We start from the raw sequence: 19846 nt of genomic DNA on the forward strand, positions 1-19846 counted from the left end.
AGAGAAGAATAAGATGGAGTATTCTAAAGGGTTCAGAAATAGCTGTTATCGTTAATTTGTAGAAGAGCCATTTCAAGTTAGGTCAGCAGCTTTCCAGCTTGGTTTTTTTTGGACAAGAATTCTGCATGTGCGTAAAACTAACTTTCACATTGCTAAAATGGCCTTGCTTTGCATTTCCAGATAAAAGGAACCATGAAGGCAAGAGTGGATTTTCTGGGTTTTCTTTGCTGGAAATGTTATGCTTTTTAAGCTCAGAAGGTGGAGAAAAGGCGAGGAGCGACGGAGAAGGTCAGCACCCTAGAGATTCAGATGGAAATACAGAGTGTTAAATTGGAGCAGAGAGAAACAAACAAGTATGAATGGTAGTAGTGAGAGCCATACATTTATCCGGGAAGACCTCTGCACACTGTGTAAAAGAACGTGGAAGGATGCAAGCCGAGGCTGAGAATTACTTAATAAAGCTATTTAGCCAGAAATTATGGAAATTACACATGACCTACAAATACATGACAATGTGAAGACTTTCTGGTAATCAAAAGAATATTAAAGCCACAATGAAATATCATGTTTTGCTTATCAAATTTACACGGTTTAAAAATGATAATAGTGTCTGAGAGCATCTGGCAAAATGGGATAACTAATAAAAAGCTGGTAGGGAAGTAAATTGGTACAACCTTTATAGACAGCAATTTGACAAAGTACATAAAAAAACTATTAACAGTCAATGGCCACATATTCATTTCTAAAGAGTTGTGTCAACATTTAAAACAAAGATGTTCAGCACTGTTTTAGGTAATTAATATGAAAAGCAACCAACATGACAAACCAGTGTTCAGACAGGTCGCATGAATTATGAAACAAAGGAATTTGTTGAAACTATTAATGGCCACATGCTAGGTATTTCCTGCAGTGCAGGAAAAAAAAATGTGCTATCTTTGTTAAGAGAAAAATAGGTGACAAAAATATTGTCAGTTTTCTTAATGGGCACGTGTTTGCATACTATAAAGTACAAAAAGTATATATTTATACTTTATAGTATATCCTATAAACTAAAGCTTGGATGCACATAGGGGGAAACATTAATTGTTATCTCTCTGTGGTAGATTTACAAACCATTTAAATTTTCTTCTTTACATTCTATGTTATTTAACAAATTTCTCGGAATTGATAGGCACTATGCTTATAATCACAAGTATGTTTTTACATCTGGATTTCTGTAATGAATAACTGAAGTCATTGTACGTGGACTATCACATCTGTACCTGTGGAGGCTGGATCAGTAGATATCTGTGTTCTTTTTGTTTCTAAAATTCTACAAACTGTTTTATGAAAAACAGAAGGTAATACAGAGACATATGTACACATAGACAGACACACCAAGACACACAAAACACAAATGACAGAAAGAATAAGTTTCAGAGAAAGAGAGCATCGAGGTGTATTCTGGTAGAAATCTCCTGTGGACTCACTCTCATGAGCCCTTGTTCTGGGTGTACACACCTTAGCACCATTGTCTTTTTAAAGTGACAATGCTGATGATGAAGCAACAATTAATATGGACACAAACACGGTGCTTAATTGGTGCCAATGCACTGCATGCTATATACCCATTGCATCTTTGGTATTAAGATGACCATTTTGTATGTAAAGTTATAGGAATTAAATAAAATTCTCAAGGTCTCATGATTAGTATCCCTACCATGGTATCCCTTATACTTTCTGGACTGCTAACTAATTTTTATCTTTTATTTTATTTTTTTAGATATAAGGGTTAATTTCATCAGGGTTTTTTTTCTTTTTCTTTTTTGGAAGGAGCAAAGGAATTTCCTTTGTAACCTTAGAACTGTTTATTAATTTACTAACAATACCGAATTCCCTTTGATATTTTAAACTCTCAGATCACCTGATCTCTTTTGGAAAGTAAAGACTAGAGTAATAAACTATGCTTGAAAGTTACATTGAACTCATTTGCTATCTGGAAGCCTTTAAAAAACTGAAGAGCAAGTTTTTTGTTGTTAATATTATGATGAAAGACAAGGGAGAAATCGTTACAATAAACAAATTAAACCTACCTATCAGCTTTTCAAGTGCTTTATCAACCCTTCACCAACTGATAAGAATAGTATAGCAACTATATAACGGTTCCACTGGGAAAAAATATTCTCAAGATTACAGTCTGCATTACCATTTGCCATGGGTAGATTAAGCTGAGGATCTAGGCTCTATAACTCGTGTAACCAAAATGATGAAAAGAACAGAAAGTTGATCTTATGAGAACAGGGTCCTATGTAATGTACCTTGCAATAGAGAAGAAATGAAACCACTCATTACTTAGGATAATGATCAGTTTTTCCCTAAATTCACTCCAGAGAAGAAAAAGGGGAAACAGAGATGAATGGCTTAAATTCCCTGTGAGGGTGACTCCTAATAATGAGGGTTGTTAAACAAGACAGCAGAATTTTGAAAATGATTTAAATATTTATCTAAATTCTGATTGCACAAATAGGTAACATACAGATCTCTAGGAATCTTTTTTTTTTTTTCTAGCAATCATCTTATATGTCTCAGGAAAAAGTAATAGTTGTATATAATTTATACCATGCTAATCTTGGGCTAGCTTAATCTCTGGCCTAAAGAAGGATGTTCCGGCTTCTGAGGAAGTAAGGACTGACGGGCGGGAGTGCGGAGTGAGGAGGTGAGGGGTGTAGGGGGGCGGTAGGGAGTGTCGGCGGGGGAGGGTCGGATGGGGTTTGAGGGGTGGAGTCTTTTGGGCTTTGGGAGGCTTGAGCTGGCGGGAGGGATGGGATGGGTATGTACTTTGAGTTGTTTTCTTTGTTTTCTTCTTGAGTCTTTTGTTCTTCTTTATTTTTCTTCTTCTTTTTCGTTCTTTTCTTTCTTCTTTCGTTCTTTCTTTCTTTCTTTCTTCTTCTTCCTCTTTCTTTCTTTCTTTCTTTCTTTCTTTCTTCTTTCTTTCTTCTTCTTTCTTTTAGGTTGAGAATACAATGGGACCATATCTCTCCTTCTATAGAGAAGCTCATGTAACAGATACTATTACTTATACCTTATAAATGTGGGAACAGATGTTTAAGGAGATTTAAATTTTTCTGTTCCCCAAAAGACTTTTAATAGAACACATCAATTCCAATTTTCTTGCTGAAATGTGGTTCCATTTAAAGGCAGGGATGAGTGGATTAGAAACTCAGAACTTCCATTCTTTCTTGGCTAATTTTCTCAGGATAGAACAGTGAGAGAAACAGGCATGGGAATGGGATTCTGGGATGCAGCTCGCCTGAGAAGCTTTTCCCTAAACTTGACTCTTGTGGAATTTTTGGAGATGCATGCTGAGTCTCAACGTTAGACACAATCTGTTCCCAAAATTCATATGGTATTTGCCAATTTACTTTATAAAATTTATATTTGGGAAAGTTATTTTTCCTCAGGACATAATAGTTACTCTACTGCATTATAACAAGGGATGCAAAATTGTAATTTGGGCTCTACAGACTAAGTACAATTTTACCATGCCTGGGTTCTGAGACAATACTTGCGTATTAAAATACATTTGTAAAAATTTTTTTCTTTTGTACTTGGGTGGGTCTTTTTGTCCAAACAATAATATGGCAGAACATCAATGTAGATCAAGATGTCTTTTGAGGAAGCTGCAAATAATGTTCTTTCTCGGAAGAAAAGTACCCACAAATAAACTAAAACTCGAGTTTTACTTGCGTTATATTGACTCAAGTCATGCTTGATTTTACATCCTGAAAGAAGGAATGTGAAAAATACTTGTCCTCAAACAGGAATCAACTTGGCTCTCCCAGGACACAGCCTCTTATTTAAGAGGATGTCATTATGTGCCTGCATACACTAGTACATCCTTGCTTTGTTCACTGTCTAATTTCATTTCTGGAAAATCTGCCTTGATTTAACAGTTCCCTTGAATGTTACTTCCCAGTAATTCTCAGCTAATAAAGAGAAACTGCTGTGGAAGATTAACGGCCTTCACGAAGCATTACTACCACATAGAAGCATCATTCTAAATTGCCGTGGTAAGGTAACCCCTATTACATTTGCAGCCAATCCAAAAATTCTAACAATTTTAAAAGTCTAAATAATTTACACTCCATTTGCCTTCTGTATTTGAGAGATGGCATAATTAAATAGAATTAGTTCAAGGGAAGACCAAACATACACATGTGATAAATTAGGTCTACCCGTATAGTGAAATATAAGAAGGACTTTGAACGAAAAAGGGAAAGAGATGATCTAATCTTGAGATGTATTTTATTATCATCTCTTGCTTTGAATAAGCATGTCTAGGACACAAATGAACATCTTCAGTACTCACACACCCAAGTATCCCTCAGGACTCTTCTTGAGATAGAGGTTTAAAAACAGAAATTTTCAAATGATGCCTGTATACATGATCAAAACTACTACTAACAGTGGTTTTTGAATTTCTAATATGATGAATTTTTAATATTCTGAATTTCTAATGTGACAAACAGCTGCCCAAGTAACACATATGCTTTTATTCCACAAATGCAAACTAGACTAGATAAGTAAAAATGCTTTAATAAAAAAATTATGTATCTTCTCTGGTAAAGTTCCACTGAAATTTTTATTTATTACTTCAATTTATACTTTCTCTTTCACCTTCCTGTAGAATCTTATACAAACACAATAGACATAAAAATGGCACAAAGCTGCTTTTCTTGCTAATAAATTTAATCTAAACAAATAAAATTCATGCACCTATCAGTTGAATAATCTGTCATTCCTTTATGTTCTTCTTATTAATGAAAGAAATACATCTGTGCAACCAAGCTAAGTATCCCAAAGAAACCCAAATTACACATTGTTGGCTTGGCTGTTTAATTTCTCTTTACCTAAATTATTAGTTGAGGAGTAACAGAGAGATAGCAAACATCAATAAGAGTTATAAACCAAATAATATAATTTACAAGCACCATTCAGTTAAGTGATTCTGTTGTTCAAACTATCACAACTGGCTGAAATCAATCACCTTTAAATTTACCCCCACAGCAGGCTCAGATTTTGCAATTACCCTTCTTCTACATACTGGGAATTTGCTGGATCCTGTGGACTACGACAAATGCATCAGACAGCCCCACTTTCACTGGGTGATTGGTTGAACTTATCTGTGTGACCAAGACGGGAATCTGAAAGAGAAAAAGCAGATTGTAATGTGTGAGATTTGAATTTCATTTAGGGGTGGGGGTGGGAAGCGTGATCATTCCATTGACTGAATAAAATCAGGTGATGGAGATGAAGAACCAGGGAGAGAGAGAGTGGGAAATACTAGAGAAGACAGACATACAATACCAAAACATTACATCTGTTTAGTGCTTCTGATGGGTTAAAGCAACAACAGAGTTCCCAGTCCTACAGACAGCTGTTTGAGGATGAAAGTAAACAGATTCTCAAAGAATCTAACTGATGCTGAATGCTGAAAACTCCTCACACATATAGGTACACCACGAATACATTTAGTCCTGGCTGTCATTTCAGGAATAGGGACTCTTCTTGTACCATTTGTTTCTGCAAAAAAAGTTTTTTTTTTAAATCCTTGTTTACAATCCTTGTTTAGATCCTTACAGATCTAAAACCTAGAGAAAGACAAATAAGCACACTGCTAAATATATATTTAACAATACTGTCGTTGATTAGTAGATAGAGAAACTTGGCAAGTGTTAATGGATGCTGAGCTTCACTATTCTGGTGAAACCTATATGGAAAACTTATGAATTATTATGGTCATCTTCAGGTCACATCTCCTAAATTTAAGCCTCAGTGGAACCCAAATCTGAATATGACAAACATTTTTAACATTTACAGTTTACTTTATTCTTTAAAAGATTTTATTTATTTATTAATGAAAGACAGAGAGAGGCAAAGATATAGGCAGAGGGAGAAGCAGACTCCCCATAAGATCCAGATGTGGGACTTGATTCTAGGACTTCAGGATCACAACCTGAGCCAAAGGTAGATGCTCAACCACTGAGCCACCCAGGTGCCCAACATTTACAGTTTAAAAAAACTAAAACACGTTGAGAATATATGAAATAGTTACAAATGAGACAAACTCTTAGAGCCAATTATTCTAGATTTCGAGAAGAAACACTGGAGATATGATTACCATCTTTATTACCATTTTTTATAGATATAAAAATGGGCATGAAACCATCTGCAATAAATAAAAGGACAAGAAACAACAAGGGAAAGATAAATGTACCAACAAATCTTAAGGTGAAATAAGCAGACTGTGGGCCATCTGTGGATAATTCATTAAAGAACATATTAGATTAGACCTTGTTGTATAAACCATAATAAACAGCATAGCAATGAGAAGCAAGGAGAATAACCGGGAGAGAAGTTATAACAAGGGCTGTATGACTTATTTTCGTCCATGACATCATGAAATTATGACAGGGCTATTTTGTTAAAATTAACCAATTAAGAGGAAATTTTAATGTATCTGAAACTTATGGAATTATCTCAAAACAAGTAAATGGGAGATGACATTTGTACTCCTTTGTACTATATTAGTCAGGTCATAAACAATGTTAAGGTATTGCTGATTTTATATCAGCATATCCAGTTTTTAATCAGCGTTAAGAATTATTCTTATTGATGGCCTGGGTGGCTCAGTCAGGTAAGCCTCTGACTCTTGATTTCTGCTCAGGTCATGATCTCAGGGTCGTGAAACTGAGCCCTGAGACTGGCTCACACTCAAAGAAGTATTCTGATATTTGTACAGCAGAAACAAAACAAAGCCAACATTTTTGTTCCTAAAAGTTATTTACTAAATGAAGCTTTGATATACTTTATTTAGTGATCACTAAGCCACACTCAGTATCGATATATGTAATTCCTTTTCTTAGTGGACATTACACTATTACCCAGTTTTATGCACAATGTTGAGGAAGAAATGCTAATATAAGTGTAATTTATAGTTAAGGCAGACTTATATGGGTGCCTGGGTGTGTCTCAGTTGGTTAAATACCTGCCTTTGGCTGGGGTCACGATCTTGGTGTCCTGGGATCCAACCCCCCCCCCCCCCCCCCCCGCCCACTTTCAGGCTTCCCTCTCAGCAGGGAGCCTACTTTTCCCTCTCCTTCTGCCCCTCTTCCCCACTTGTGTTCTCTCTCTTGCAAATAAACAAAAATCTTTTTTTTTTTTTAATTTGCCAGGGCTTGATTAGCCTCTTTTAAAAAAAATTTTTATTTAAACTCAATTTGCCAACATATATAGGCAAATTTATAATTACTATTATATTTTTTTTAAGATTTTATTTATTTATTCATGAGAGATCCACAGAGAGAAGCAGAGACATGGGCATAGGAAAATGTGAGCTCCTCCGAGGGAGGCCGATGCGGGACTCGATCCCCAGGCCCAGGATAATGCCCTGAGCTGAAGGCAAGCGCTCATCTGCTGAGCCACTTGGGCATCCCAACAGATTTATAATTAAAGAAGACAAGAAATTAGGAAAAACATTAACAATATTTGCAGTTCTAGTTATATTTTATATATCCTAGTAAGACAAACTCACAATTGCTAAATAGCATTATTAATACATGCCTGATCAAGAGTAAGAAAGCTTTGCTAACTTGTATTTGTCACTTCCCTCATTCTCCAACATCTGTGACTGCAAATTTCATCTGCAAGATGGAGAAATATTTTACTGATAATTCTGTAGTAAGCGATTGTGTTTCTTCTTTTCCCTTACCCAAAGCAGAACTTGAGTCTGCATTGCTATTAATTGGAAAAACCTCTTATACTGCCATGGATATTTTATTTTATTTTATTTTATTTTATTTTATTTATTTTATTTTATTATTTTTATTTTTTTAAGATTTAATTTATTTATTCACAAGAAACACACACACATAGAGAGAGAGAGAGAGAGAAAGAGGCAGAGACACAGGCAGAGGGAGAAGCAGGCTCCATGCAGGGAGCCTGATCCCGGGACTCCAGGATCATGTCCTAGTCTGAAGGCAGGCGCTAAACCGCTGAGCCACCCAGGGATCCCAAATATTTTATTTTTATACAAGAGTTTATTTCTCAGGTCACATGTTTTTGTGCCTTCAGACCTTCCATGAGAATGTATGCTGTTGGTCTGCTGAAAATATAAGAGAGGCACAGGGAGAAATGTTTCCTTTCCAGCAGAGGTCATCTTTGACCAGCTAGCCTCTAGCCAATCCACCAGCTAACAGCTGGCACATGAATAAGCTCTGTTGAGATCAGCTGAGTCTAAATCAGATCAATAGAACTGGCAAGTTGATCCATAGATATCTTGTGAGACATAAGAAATAGAGTTGTTTTAAGGAACTGCATTTCGGGGTGATTCGTTACACAGCAATACGAACCAATACATTTTCTATCAGAGACCTAAGAGCAAATACAAACTTCTCTGGATATTTCTACATAAAATGAAGAATGATTCTTCCTCCTAGGTTTCATGGAATCAGATAAATATCTCTTTGCTTCTAGGTACAATTAAACTTGAAAGATAGGAACGTTCCAGCAGAAAAGTTTCGTTTTCTGCATCTTGCTTTCACTCTTCTATATCTCTTCATTTCCTAGTTGATTCTTTTTCCTCTGGATTCCAAAAAATGAAGACCAATGTGTCTATGTTACCTAGACACAGACTCATTTACCCAAAGGAAAATCCATCCAAAGCCAAAATGGGTAGGCTAACAATGTAGACAGTTTTCTGTCACTGAAAAAAAAATGCCATCATCAATTGGCCAGTCCTTTAGGAAGATAGTTGTAGATGATCTGTAAGGACTCTTTTAGGCCTCTGTTCAGTGGTTTCACTCTATAGAATGATCTTGACTTTTCTAAGCTTCAACAAGTAAACTGTTAGCAAGGGTGAAACACTCCATTTATAAAGAGAACTGAGGTAAGTAGACATCATTGTCTGCTTCTAAGAGAAACAGTTAACTTGCTGCCAGCTTTCTAAGTTATACTTATTCATAGGACAGTGACTTTTGAGGACTGTGTCTGACAAACCACTACTGCCATAAATATCTCTATTACAAATCTTGACATACTGTGGAAATATAAAGTAGAAAATAAATTTCTGAGACTATTATCTACTACATAAAAAGTACTTTCCCCAAAAGGCATATATACTCTCAATGCTATTGGATAAAATAGAATTCATTCGTCTATTAGATATTAACTAAATATTTTCCGTGTATTATTGTAGGGATTATAGAAGAGAACAGGACAAAGACCCTTCTCTCATTAACCCTATATTCTAGAGGGCAGAGATTGACATGAAAACAAGTACATGTAAAAAGCAGAATATGCTGGGAAGTGGTAAGTGCTAAGGAGGAAACTAATGTGTGGGAAAGAGAGAGAAGGGGGTCAGGGGGGGTCTCCTTAAGAGAAGGAGTCACAGGAAATTTCTGTGATGAGAGGACTTTTCGGTAGTCATGAGCCTGCCATGTGGATATTTGAGGAGAACTCTGAGTTAGAAGGACTGGTACAGGCAAAGGCTTTGACTTAAATGCTTTCAGTATCTTTCAGAATTCAAAGGTTGTCACTGGAGCAGGAGGAGTAAATAAGATTGTCAAAGGAGATGAGGTGGTGGAAGCAGGGCATAGGGGGCAGGCATTCCCCACAAACCATGTCAATGACTCTGAATTTTATTTCATGTTGTACAGTGAAGGTTTAGAGGGTTTTGAACAGAGGAAGGATGTTCTCTTACATCAAAAAGATTGCACTGGCTCATGTGTGATCAAGACTATAGGGGGCCAGGGGAGACAGGGAAACTAATTAGGAAGGTATCACAGTTGTCTGGATAAGAGATGAGTGGCTTGGACTGCATTAGGGTGATACACGCAGGAGGTGGAAGTGTTGGAAAGATGGATTCCAGATGAAATGGGAAGGCACTGCTATCAAGACATGCCGTGGATTTGAGGAGAGTGGGAGAAAGAGGAGTGTCAATGATATCACCACAGCCTTGGTCTGAGTAGAATGAATGGAGTTGAACTTTTCATCAAGGCCACTGTGTTGTACACCTGCAGGGGTGCTTTCACATTGCAGGCCATAGGAAAGGCGTTATCTGCTTGTGCAGAGGGCCATCTGGGCAACACCAAAGAAGAGCACTAAAATGTCCAGAGACAGACAAGATGAATAGTGGAATATTTGGAAAAGGATGATTTTATGGCAATACCCCTGGTGTCTAATGCTTTTAAAATTTTATAGAGTTCATAGATACAAGCACAGATTTTCTAAAACTATGGTCTTTTATCCAGATTAAATATTAAAATGAAAATGTGCGAGAAGATTTTAATCTCCTACATTTTCCTAGAAGGTCCCCAAGCCTTTTATGAAACAATTCTGTATCAGGTTTTGAAAACACTACTTTTGGCAGTTGAGTTAAATGCTTAATATTGTAAGACATTAATGAGGAAAACATGAACAATTCCAGGCTTTCTCATAGATTTCTTTCAGAGTCTGTCTCTTTCCACCTGATATTGTCACATCCTTTTCACCTTGCTTTCTTGGACTATAATCTTTATATTTCAAGACATCAAAGACGTGGGGCTATTCTCTGAAAGGATCATTCATCCTCTCACTTACTGCAGCCAACAAACTGGGCTGTGTAAGCTCTCTGTGAGCAAGTCAGACCAGTCTTCAGGGTTCCATGTCAAGACTGAATTAGAGGCCATTAAGATGAATCAGGAGTACCATTAAAAGCCACATTTAACTTGAATTACTTTGACTAATAGCAACCAAGCATTTGTGTGTGTGGGGGGGGTGTGCGTGCCTGTGTATAAAAAACTATCTAGACTTATAGCCAATATCATACAAAATTGGCACAAGAAAAGGTCTGTGCCATATTGCCACAATTATCTATTCCACAGAAGACTCTCTATGTACAAGGATCTGAAGTATCATCAGAGAAGCTACGGCCAATGATGATGTCCAAGCATGAAACCTCTAAACACTTAGCTTTATGGGAATCTATATTTTTTTATCCTTTCTACAAATTCACATTCTCAAAATATTTCCTAAGTTAGTTCCTGGCATTTTCAGGAAGCCATTCTGAAGCAGTACCAATTCTAAAACATAGAGGCTTTTTTTTTTTTTTTTTTTTTAAAGAAAGAAACGTAGCTTCATTATTTTCAAGTGCCTATAATAGTTGCCTTTTTATGATTGAAGCAAGGCTAAATTTTCATTCGGCCTCTATATGATTTGTATTGAATCACAAATTTCTGAAAAATGAGTTTTACAATTACATTCATTCCAAAGGATAGTTATAGAAAAGGAACATTAGCGCCAGCTAAAATATGCTTCCATTTCAGCTTACGCAGGCATTTATAAATTATTTTTTTAGATGTTTTATTTTTATTTATTAATTTTTCTTTAAAGATTTTATTTATTTATTTGAGAGAGAGATGGAGACAGCACGAATGAGGGTGGGGGAGGGCAGAGGGAGACGGAGAAGCAGACTCCCACTGAGCAGGGAGCCCAACATGGTACTTGATCCCAGGACTGCAGGATCATGACCTGAGCCGAGGGCAGGCGTTTAACTGACTGAGTCATCACCCAGGTGCCCCATTATTAGGTGTTTTAATTTTCATTCCATTTTACAGGACACAGATACATTTATTATTTAAGTAGGTATAAGTTTTTCTGTAAGTGATATGGTGAAGCAAATGAAGTACAGATGCAGAAAGGAGTTGCAATAAACAGGCGAAATTAAGGCAGGAAAAAATATTAAGGAAGGGCCAAGGTAGGGCACAGCACACTGGTCTTTGGGGGAAGATTCAGAGACAAAAGCTGCTCTCTCTTGCATGCTGTGGTGTCATTCTCCAGGACTCAAGGGCCCAACACAACACATAAAACGTGAAGTTTTACGTCTGTCTCTAAAACAGGGAGATAACAGCATGCTGCTTGAGTTAGAGGTAATGGAACTTTCTTTTCCTCTCTCTTCTGCACTGCAAACCTCGCCAAAACATGCATTTGTTTCCATTATGGACCTAGCTATCTACCTAATAGGCGACACAGCATCTCAGCAAGGGCTTGATTGTGTAGTGTGTGTTCCAAAGTATGAATCACATGCCTATCACTGGAGAAGAATTACTCTAAACTCACTTTTGTTCACTTGTTAATCAGCAACATAATGTCAAGTAGGTTAATATATAGACATTTAAGAAAACCCAAAGCTTACTATTTTATCCATTTTCACCTGCATTCAACCTTCAACTTCCTACCTCATCATCTTTAAATGTTGGATCTGGCTTCTGTGTTACTCAGTAGGGCATCCAATTATAAGGAGTCATGCTTTCCTTTATTACTATCAAAGCAACACATAAAGTCTTCAGTATTAGTGCTTAATTCTCTGAAAACTGCATTCCAACAGAAAGGCTTTCAATTAAATTTGACAATATAAAAATCCATTTGCTTTCCTGAATATTGCTAACATTTTGCACAATTATTGTAATCTCTTTTTAGCGTACAGTTACTGAACTTTATTTCATATGCCAGATATTGAGCACTTGATGGTATGAAAGCAAAGAAGGAGCTAAAGCCATAAGCCAAAGGTATGTACTTAACATCCCTCCATCCCCATCTCCAATAATCACACATTATAGAAAATCTGGAAGCAGATAACAACATAAAGTTGATAAGTAAGGACAGCCTCTATATTAAAAGAGGGTTTTCAGACTTGATCTCTACATAAACCAATGCTAGCCTGAGGTAAGAAAGAAGAAATTGCTATGGGAGAAATTGGAGGGGATATACCCTGAGTACGCTTCCCAGACAACTGTTGCTATGTAGAAATGTAGATCAAGTGATCAAAGGTTTCTGATTTCTCAAGGGGCAATGCAAATCTGTATTTTTATTTAAAACCCTCTGGGGGATCCCTGGGTGGCTCAGAGGTTTAGTGCCTGTCTTCAGCCCAGGGTGTGATCCTGGAGTCCCGGGATCAAGTCCTGCGTCAGGCTCCCTGCATGGAGTTTGCTGCTCCCTCTGCCTGTGTCTCTGCCTCTCTCTCTCTCTCTCTCTCTGTCTCTTTCTCCTTCTCTTTGTGTCTCTCATGAATAAATAAATAAAATCTTTAAAAATAAATAAAACCCTCTGATATCTAAATGTTGGCAACATATCCATTCTACAAACACACACACACACACACACACACACACACACACACCAGTGTGACTTCTAATTTAAAGATTTCCCCCCACTGAATTAACAACTAGAGTTGGAGCTTCATATAAAATAATGAGGCTGATGTCTGTCTGGAGAACTCGGCTCAAGACAGTAAAACTATGGTGGGAACTTTATCTGGGCCTACAGCTGAGAATAAAAACATAAGGGGAAAAGAGAGGAGATTCAGAAACTCCTTGGGCTTGGAAAGACATGAAGAATGCACAAGCCTTTGACCTCAGGGAAAGACAAAAGAGCTCTTTGGTCACGGAACATCAGAACAGGGAAACGGGATGTGGCCTGATTGGGGCAAGAGAAACTTCCCAATGACATCTTAGGAGTGAGAGGGAAGAAGGGTTTCAAGGAGAAAGTGTACCCATAAAGATCAAATACATTGCCAAGACAACATAACAGCTAGGGACAGAGCCAGCATTAGAACAAGCTTCTCCCCCTCTCTCTTTCTTTCTTTTAAAGATTTACTTTAAGTAAATAAGTGGGGGGAGGGGCAGAGGGAGAGAGAGCCCTCAAGCAGACTCCACACTGAGCATGGAGCCCAGCTCAATCCCAGGACTCTGAGATCATGACCTGAGCTGAAATCAGGAGTTGGGCACTTAATCAACTGAGCCATCCAGGTGCTCCCAAGTTTCTGTTTCTGAAATTATTTATTCTAGGTAGCCCTTTCTCTCTCTCTCTCTCTTTCTTTCTTTCTTTCTTTCTTTCTTTCTTTCTTTCTTCTTTCTTTCTTTCTTTCTTTCTTTCTTTCTTTCTTTCTTTCTTTCTTTCTTCTTTCCTTTCTTTCCTTCTTTCTTTCTTTCTCTTTTTTTCTTTCTACCCATGGCATTTGTTATTAGAACATTATAAAGGGAAAACGGTTCAATTCGTCATTTTCTTAAACTGTGGAAAGTAAAAAGAAATGAAAACATCAGGAGCTTTTATATGTGACATAACTACAAAAATAAAATACATCCACAAATGCAAATGAATTAGATCCTAAAGGCATGCAGACACTATTTTATATTTCGTGTATTTAAAATAAAGAAACTATAATGTAAAATCATTAGTGTCTACAGCTTTTTTAGAATGATTTCTTGAGAGTTTATAATTAGCATTTTATGTCATCAGGGTTCTCTCAACCTTGTATCATAAATTTATGAAATAAATTTTATTTGAATAAAAATATAAAAATATATGAATATATAATGTATAGGTATATATTTCACATATACAAGTATTATCTATGTATATATGTAATTCTACTGGCACAACTATAAAGGTTTTTGGATGCATATATATTATATAAACACATGTTCAACATTCTCACACACCGAGCAACGGCCATAAAGGCAAATAACTTCGTATCAATGGCAAATGGTTCATTGCTCAGTTTTTCTTGGCTTTCTCTTATTCTCTTGAATTATTTTTTCCATAAATTCCACAAGCTCAGCAAGTGTTCATCTTTCAATACTTCTAGGAGGATCACCATGAATGAAGAATCATTACAGTTTAAATAAAAGAAATAGTCTTAAAAGAATTTTTAAAAATGCATTAAGGGTGCCGTTTAAACCTACACCAAATTGGCAATGGTGATTTATTAACTATGCATTCTTACATAGAAACAGTGGATGTCACACTAAGGTATACTAAGTTTAAATACTTTTTTTAAGATTTATTTATTTATTCATGAGAGACACAGAGAAAGAGGGAGAGAGGCAGAGACACAGGTAGAGGGAGAAGCAAGCTCCATGCAGGGAGCCCTACGTGGGACTCGATCCCAGGTCTCCAGGATCACGCCCTGGGCTGAAGGTGGCGCTAAACCTCTGAGCAACTGGGGCTGCCCAAGTTTAAATACTTAAATGGTAAAATAGATTAGAAAGTGATTTTACTTAATAAACAATAAGGTTCGTCTATACCGACCTCCTCTAAAATTTGCTGAAGGAGATGGTAAGGTATTCAACCAAAAAAATGGATGGAATAGGCTGACTCCCAGGTAGGGTATACATTCTCTGTGATTTCCCCCTGCTGACCTATAGAAGGATTACATGACTTATTAAATTGCATTGTCTGAAATTGATGACTAGCCTGTCCCTCTCATGAGCTGGTTAAAAGAAAATAACCATTTAGCAAGAGAAACAAAAAGAATCACATCCTCCCCTACTTTGTATCTGAAGTAACAATTAATGCAACATATATTAGGAGAAATAATGCAATAAATTATTGGTATACTAGGAAAGACAGCATCAGGATTGTAAGAAACCTGATTTCAAATCCCTAATGTTTTGGAATGAAATCTGTGAATAGGTATGTTCCTTGTAACATTATGCATGGTCCCAAATTTTAGGTCTCTATCTACTGTAATCGAGCAAACAAGCATCATTATTCTATAGTAACTAAAAATAATAAAAAGAATATGGGTTCTAGGTCACAGCTGGATATTAACAGAATAGGAAATGGGAAAGTGATTTTCCAAATTCCATTGTCTAAAGCAGGGTGCATATTTTATTTTTATTTATTTATTTTTACCTGTGTACAGCCTCTTTCCATTTTTTAAAAGATTAATAAAATAAATAAGATAAATGATATGGAAAGGCAAATCACTCTTACCTGTGCTCTCAAGGGGGTAGAGTTACAGTATAATAATGACTAGCCAGGAAAGACTTTCCAGAATATTGGAGTGAAGCAGTTTAGTCATTTCTTTTCTTACTTCTTTTCTTTACTTCTTTTCTTTTCTTTTCTTTTTTCTTTTCTTTTCTTTTTTCTTTTTTCTTTTTTTCTTTTCTTTTCTTTTCTTTCTTTTCTTTTCTTTTTTTCTTTTCTTTCTTTTTAAGATTTATTTATTTATTTATTTATTTATTTATGAGACATTGAGCATGCATGAGAGAGAGACAATGAGGGTCAGGTGGGGGAGAAAGAGGTAGAGAAAAAATTAAGCAGACTCCATGCTGAGCACTATGCCTGACACAGGGTTCAACAGGGGCTCAATATCATAACACTGAGATCAGGATTCTGAGATCACAACCTGAGCCAAAACTGAGTCAGATGCTTAATGTACCTGAATGTACCATTCTGGTGCTCCAAGTTTAGTTATTTCTTGAAAAAGAAGTTTGGGGGGCACCTGGGTGCCTCAGTAATTGAGAGTCTGCCTTTGGCTTGAGTTGTGATTCCACGGTCCTGAGATGGGAGTCCCACATCAGGCTTCTTGCATAGAGCCCGCTTCTCCCTTTGCCTATGTCTCTCCATTTCTCTGTATGTCTCTCATGAATAAAGAAATAAAATCTTAAAAAAGAAGAAGTTTGGAGGGAGGCAGTATGGTACAGTGATTATGAGACCTTAGGCACCGGAGTTATACTCCCTTGGATAAATCTTTGTTTAATAATTTTGGGAAAGTTACTGAACCTTTCTGGGTGTTTCAGGTTCTCTCCCTATGAATGATAAAAGCAACTACCTCTTTTCTTTTTGGTGAGAATTATGAGATAAATTTTAAGCACTTAGGTCACTGCATGGCATATATGAAGAGCTCAATAAATGCTAGATTGTACCAAATTAGGAGATGGTTATTAAAAGTGAAGGGATTTCTGGTTATGGCAGACAAACTTGTAAAAGACCAATTCTCCTACTGAGATCAAGCAGGAAAGATAAATAACATATGGAAAGCACCTGTTGAAGGCAGCAGGCACTATCAAAGAGCAAAGATTTGAAAAGCCAAGATTCCAGAGAAGGGAAATCACAGAAGTAAATGCAATACCACTTTCCTGTCAAGGCATTTGGCAATTTACAGGCAAGATTTAGAGACTAAGAAACTGAGCAGAATTTCAGTCTCATGGAGCTGAGGTGAAACAGGAGTTCAGGGCCATTAAGGCAACAGCTCCTATAGTAAAATCTGGGCTTGGGTGGAGATTCATGAAAGACTACTTTCTAAGAGTAAATGCTAACCAGTAATACACCAGTTTTTATAAGGACTGATGCTCAACTTTGAATGAGCTTAGCCCTCAGAGTATTAAAGTAACCTGTTCCATCCTACCTGCCAAACAGAAAAAGTAAACCCTCACTGGAGGAAGGAAATATCAACCACAGCCTCAAAGTATCTTTTTAGTAATTTGTAAATAATGCCCAACATTTGATCAAAAATTATCTGGCATGCAAAGAAACGTGAACAATGAATGAAAATCTAGAGGAAAAGAAAAAGACAGATGATACAAACAGATCCACAGGAAACCTAGATATTAGTTATCAGCTATAAACTTTAAAAGAACTGTTATTAATATAGTTAGGAAATAGATGGCAAGATGGTTAATTTTATCAGGTAATTAAATCTATAAACTTATGTCCAGGACACAAATGGATACTGTGAAATTGGAAAATACATTAAAGCAAACGGTGGGTAATCTGACAGAAAATTAAGAAAAAAACCAATATGCTTTTTGTGCTTTCACTTCATCCTAAGTAAACTGTAACTTTGAAGTGAACTGAGAGAAATAGCTGTGTAATAATAGGGAACCATAACTAAAATGGAATTTTAAAACTTTGGTTCAAGAATACAGAGCTACAACCTCAGGAGAGAGAACTTATTTATTTAGAGGAATCTGTGCCTCCACCGTTCCTCTCACCAGTATGGTTAGAAGAACACTGGGACTTTGGTGAAGGAACACTGAATGACACAAACAAATCTGTATTTATTCTTATTTTAAACAGCAGTAGTACTTTCCTATCTCAATCTTGTTACAAGCAAGATTGTTATAAGTGCAAATGTATGTTCTAGTTTATTGACCATTATTGATCTTGTTTACACTGCAAAAAATTATGCTGTTGGAGAACTGACTATATGAGGAACGTGATGGACTTGAAGGTATCTGAGTGGATGAGCAGTTTGACACATTAAGAGTTACTAAAAGAAACATAATTATCTACTGGAATAAATCACTTGAGGGAAGTAAATATGAAATCTGTGTCAATAAGTTTATTCAATGTATTACTACTTTTATTCTACAATTTAACCAAGTGCTCTATTGGTAGTTTCTGTATACTGCGGACTTTTTTCTTCTCACTCACATAAAATAAAATAAAACAAAGCTGTCATTAGCCAGTTAGAAGCAACTTGGCACAGGAAGAATTGTACTTAGTTCCCTATCTATAATGTTGGTTCTGTAAATTTAACCTGGGCAGGAAAACAAAATCACACTCTTTATTATGTCCTTATGATTTTGCTAGCTCTATAACTTAACCAGGAATACTTTGAATTTTATGAGATTATAATTGTGTAGTATATTAGAGTTAGATAAAAAGATTATTAAACACCAAACATTAACCAATATTTATTCTAAAAAATGAGAAATAGGGTTGTGAATTGTTATACACAACTCTAACAAGAAAGAAAAAAGTAATGTTGAGGTATCTTGGGATCACCAAATTAGAGCCTTTAGTCCTTGATTTGTCCTTAACTAGCTCCATGACCTCAAGCATGTCATTTAACCTTTCTGACACAATCTGCTTAGCTATAAAGATAATTTTGTATGATCTAATTCCATAATTAAGCCATATACAGTTATTAAATACCTTCATGTGCCAGTGCCTTTATGAATATTAAGAATATAGGATATCGCTGAAGAATTGAAAACTATACTGTATATGAAAGCGCTTTGCCAAGGATAATACATTATGCAAACTAACTTTTTAATGCTATTGTGATCATAAATGTTTTTCTAGAACTGTCAGAAGCCTCTAGCTTTCTCCTTAAATGCCAGGGAACCCTTATTGTGTCAAATTTTACAAATAGGAATCTGCATCAGCAAAATAAAACATATGACAATCATTGGGAAAAAATTAAGATAGAGTATGAAATTACAAAAACTGCTTTCTAACCAGAACAGAGAAAGAACAATAAGGCAAATAATACAGTAATGACTTCTTTAGAACTCTGAGTTCAGAAGGACTAATGCTCAATAGATAATAGTCTGGGAATATAAAGAAAGTGTTAGAATTGTCTATCAGTATAATATTCCCCATGACAAGACAGGAAAACCATAGTGGAAACTTTCTCTTTAATTAAAATAAGGACATTTTTTTTTAAATACCAAACCACTACAAAGAAGGAATAAGAAAAATGAACTGCTACTCTGCAATGTGAGACATCCATTGAGAACAGTATAAATAAAGATGATGACTTTGATAATAAGACTAGAGAGACCACAATAAAAACACAAACTTCTGTTTTGAAATAGCCTACAGTTAGTGAGATTTAAGACTCTAGACTTACTGACTCTACTTCTCTCCAGAAACTTCACCATTGCTGGTTAAAATAGCTGAAAACTAACATTCTATAATGACTTTGCAGTCCCAGGATTATACTGGACTATTATGAAAGCTAGAAATGAATGAGTCCCTTTGAACTATATTCCCCCAGCTGCCAAGTAAGGTGACATAAGAATATGATGGGCTATGATATCAAAACATAGCTCTGGATAAAGAAGCACCAAGCAGACCAGATTCTATATTATATTCTATTTATATTTTTGCCCCAAGTAAGTGAGTAATTCCACATAGAAGAATTCTTCAAAGGAGTGGAAATATTTAAAATGATTGTAAGATTTCCAAAAGCTGACATAGTTAATTGAAATATAACTATCCCTCACTTTATAGAAAAGATGTATTTCAAAAGACT

General features: G+C 36.1%; 1 protein-coding gene across 3 annotated transcripts in view; it reads right to left on the minus strand.

Moving 5' to 3' along the window:
* Positions 1-19846, minus strand: part of PLXDC2 (plexin domain containing 2) — a 512014-nt gene that overhangs the window by 117980 nt on the left and 374188 nt on the right. For all 3 annotated transcript variants that reach the window (XM_038529866.1, XM_038529863.1, XM_038529864.1), the window contains one exon: positions 5084-5183. In XM_038529866.1, the coding sequence (XP_038385794.1) occupies positions 5084-5183 (100 nt within the window). The remainder of the gene's footprint in view (positions 1-5083; positions 5184-19846) is intronic.

Source organism: Canis lupus, chromosome 2 (assembly GCF_011100685.1).
Source record: "Canis lupus familiaris isolate Mischka breed German Shepherd chromosome 2, alternate assembly UU_Cfam_GSD_1.0, whole genome shotgun sequence".
Lineage (NCBI taxonomy): Eukaryota > Metazoa > Chordata > Mammalia > Carnivora > Canidae > Canis > Canis lupus.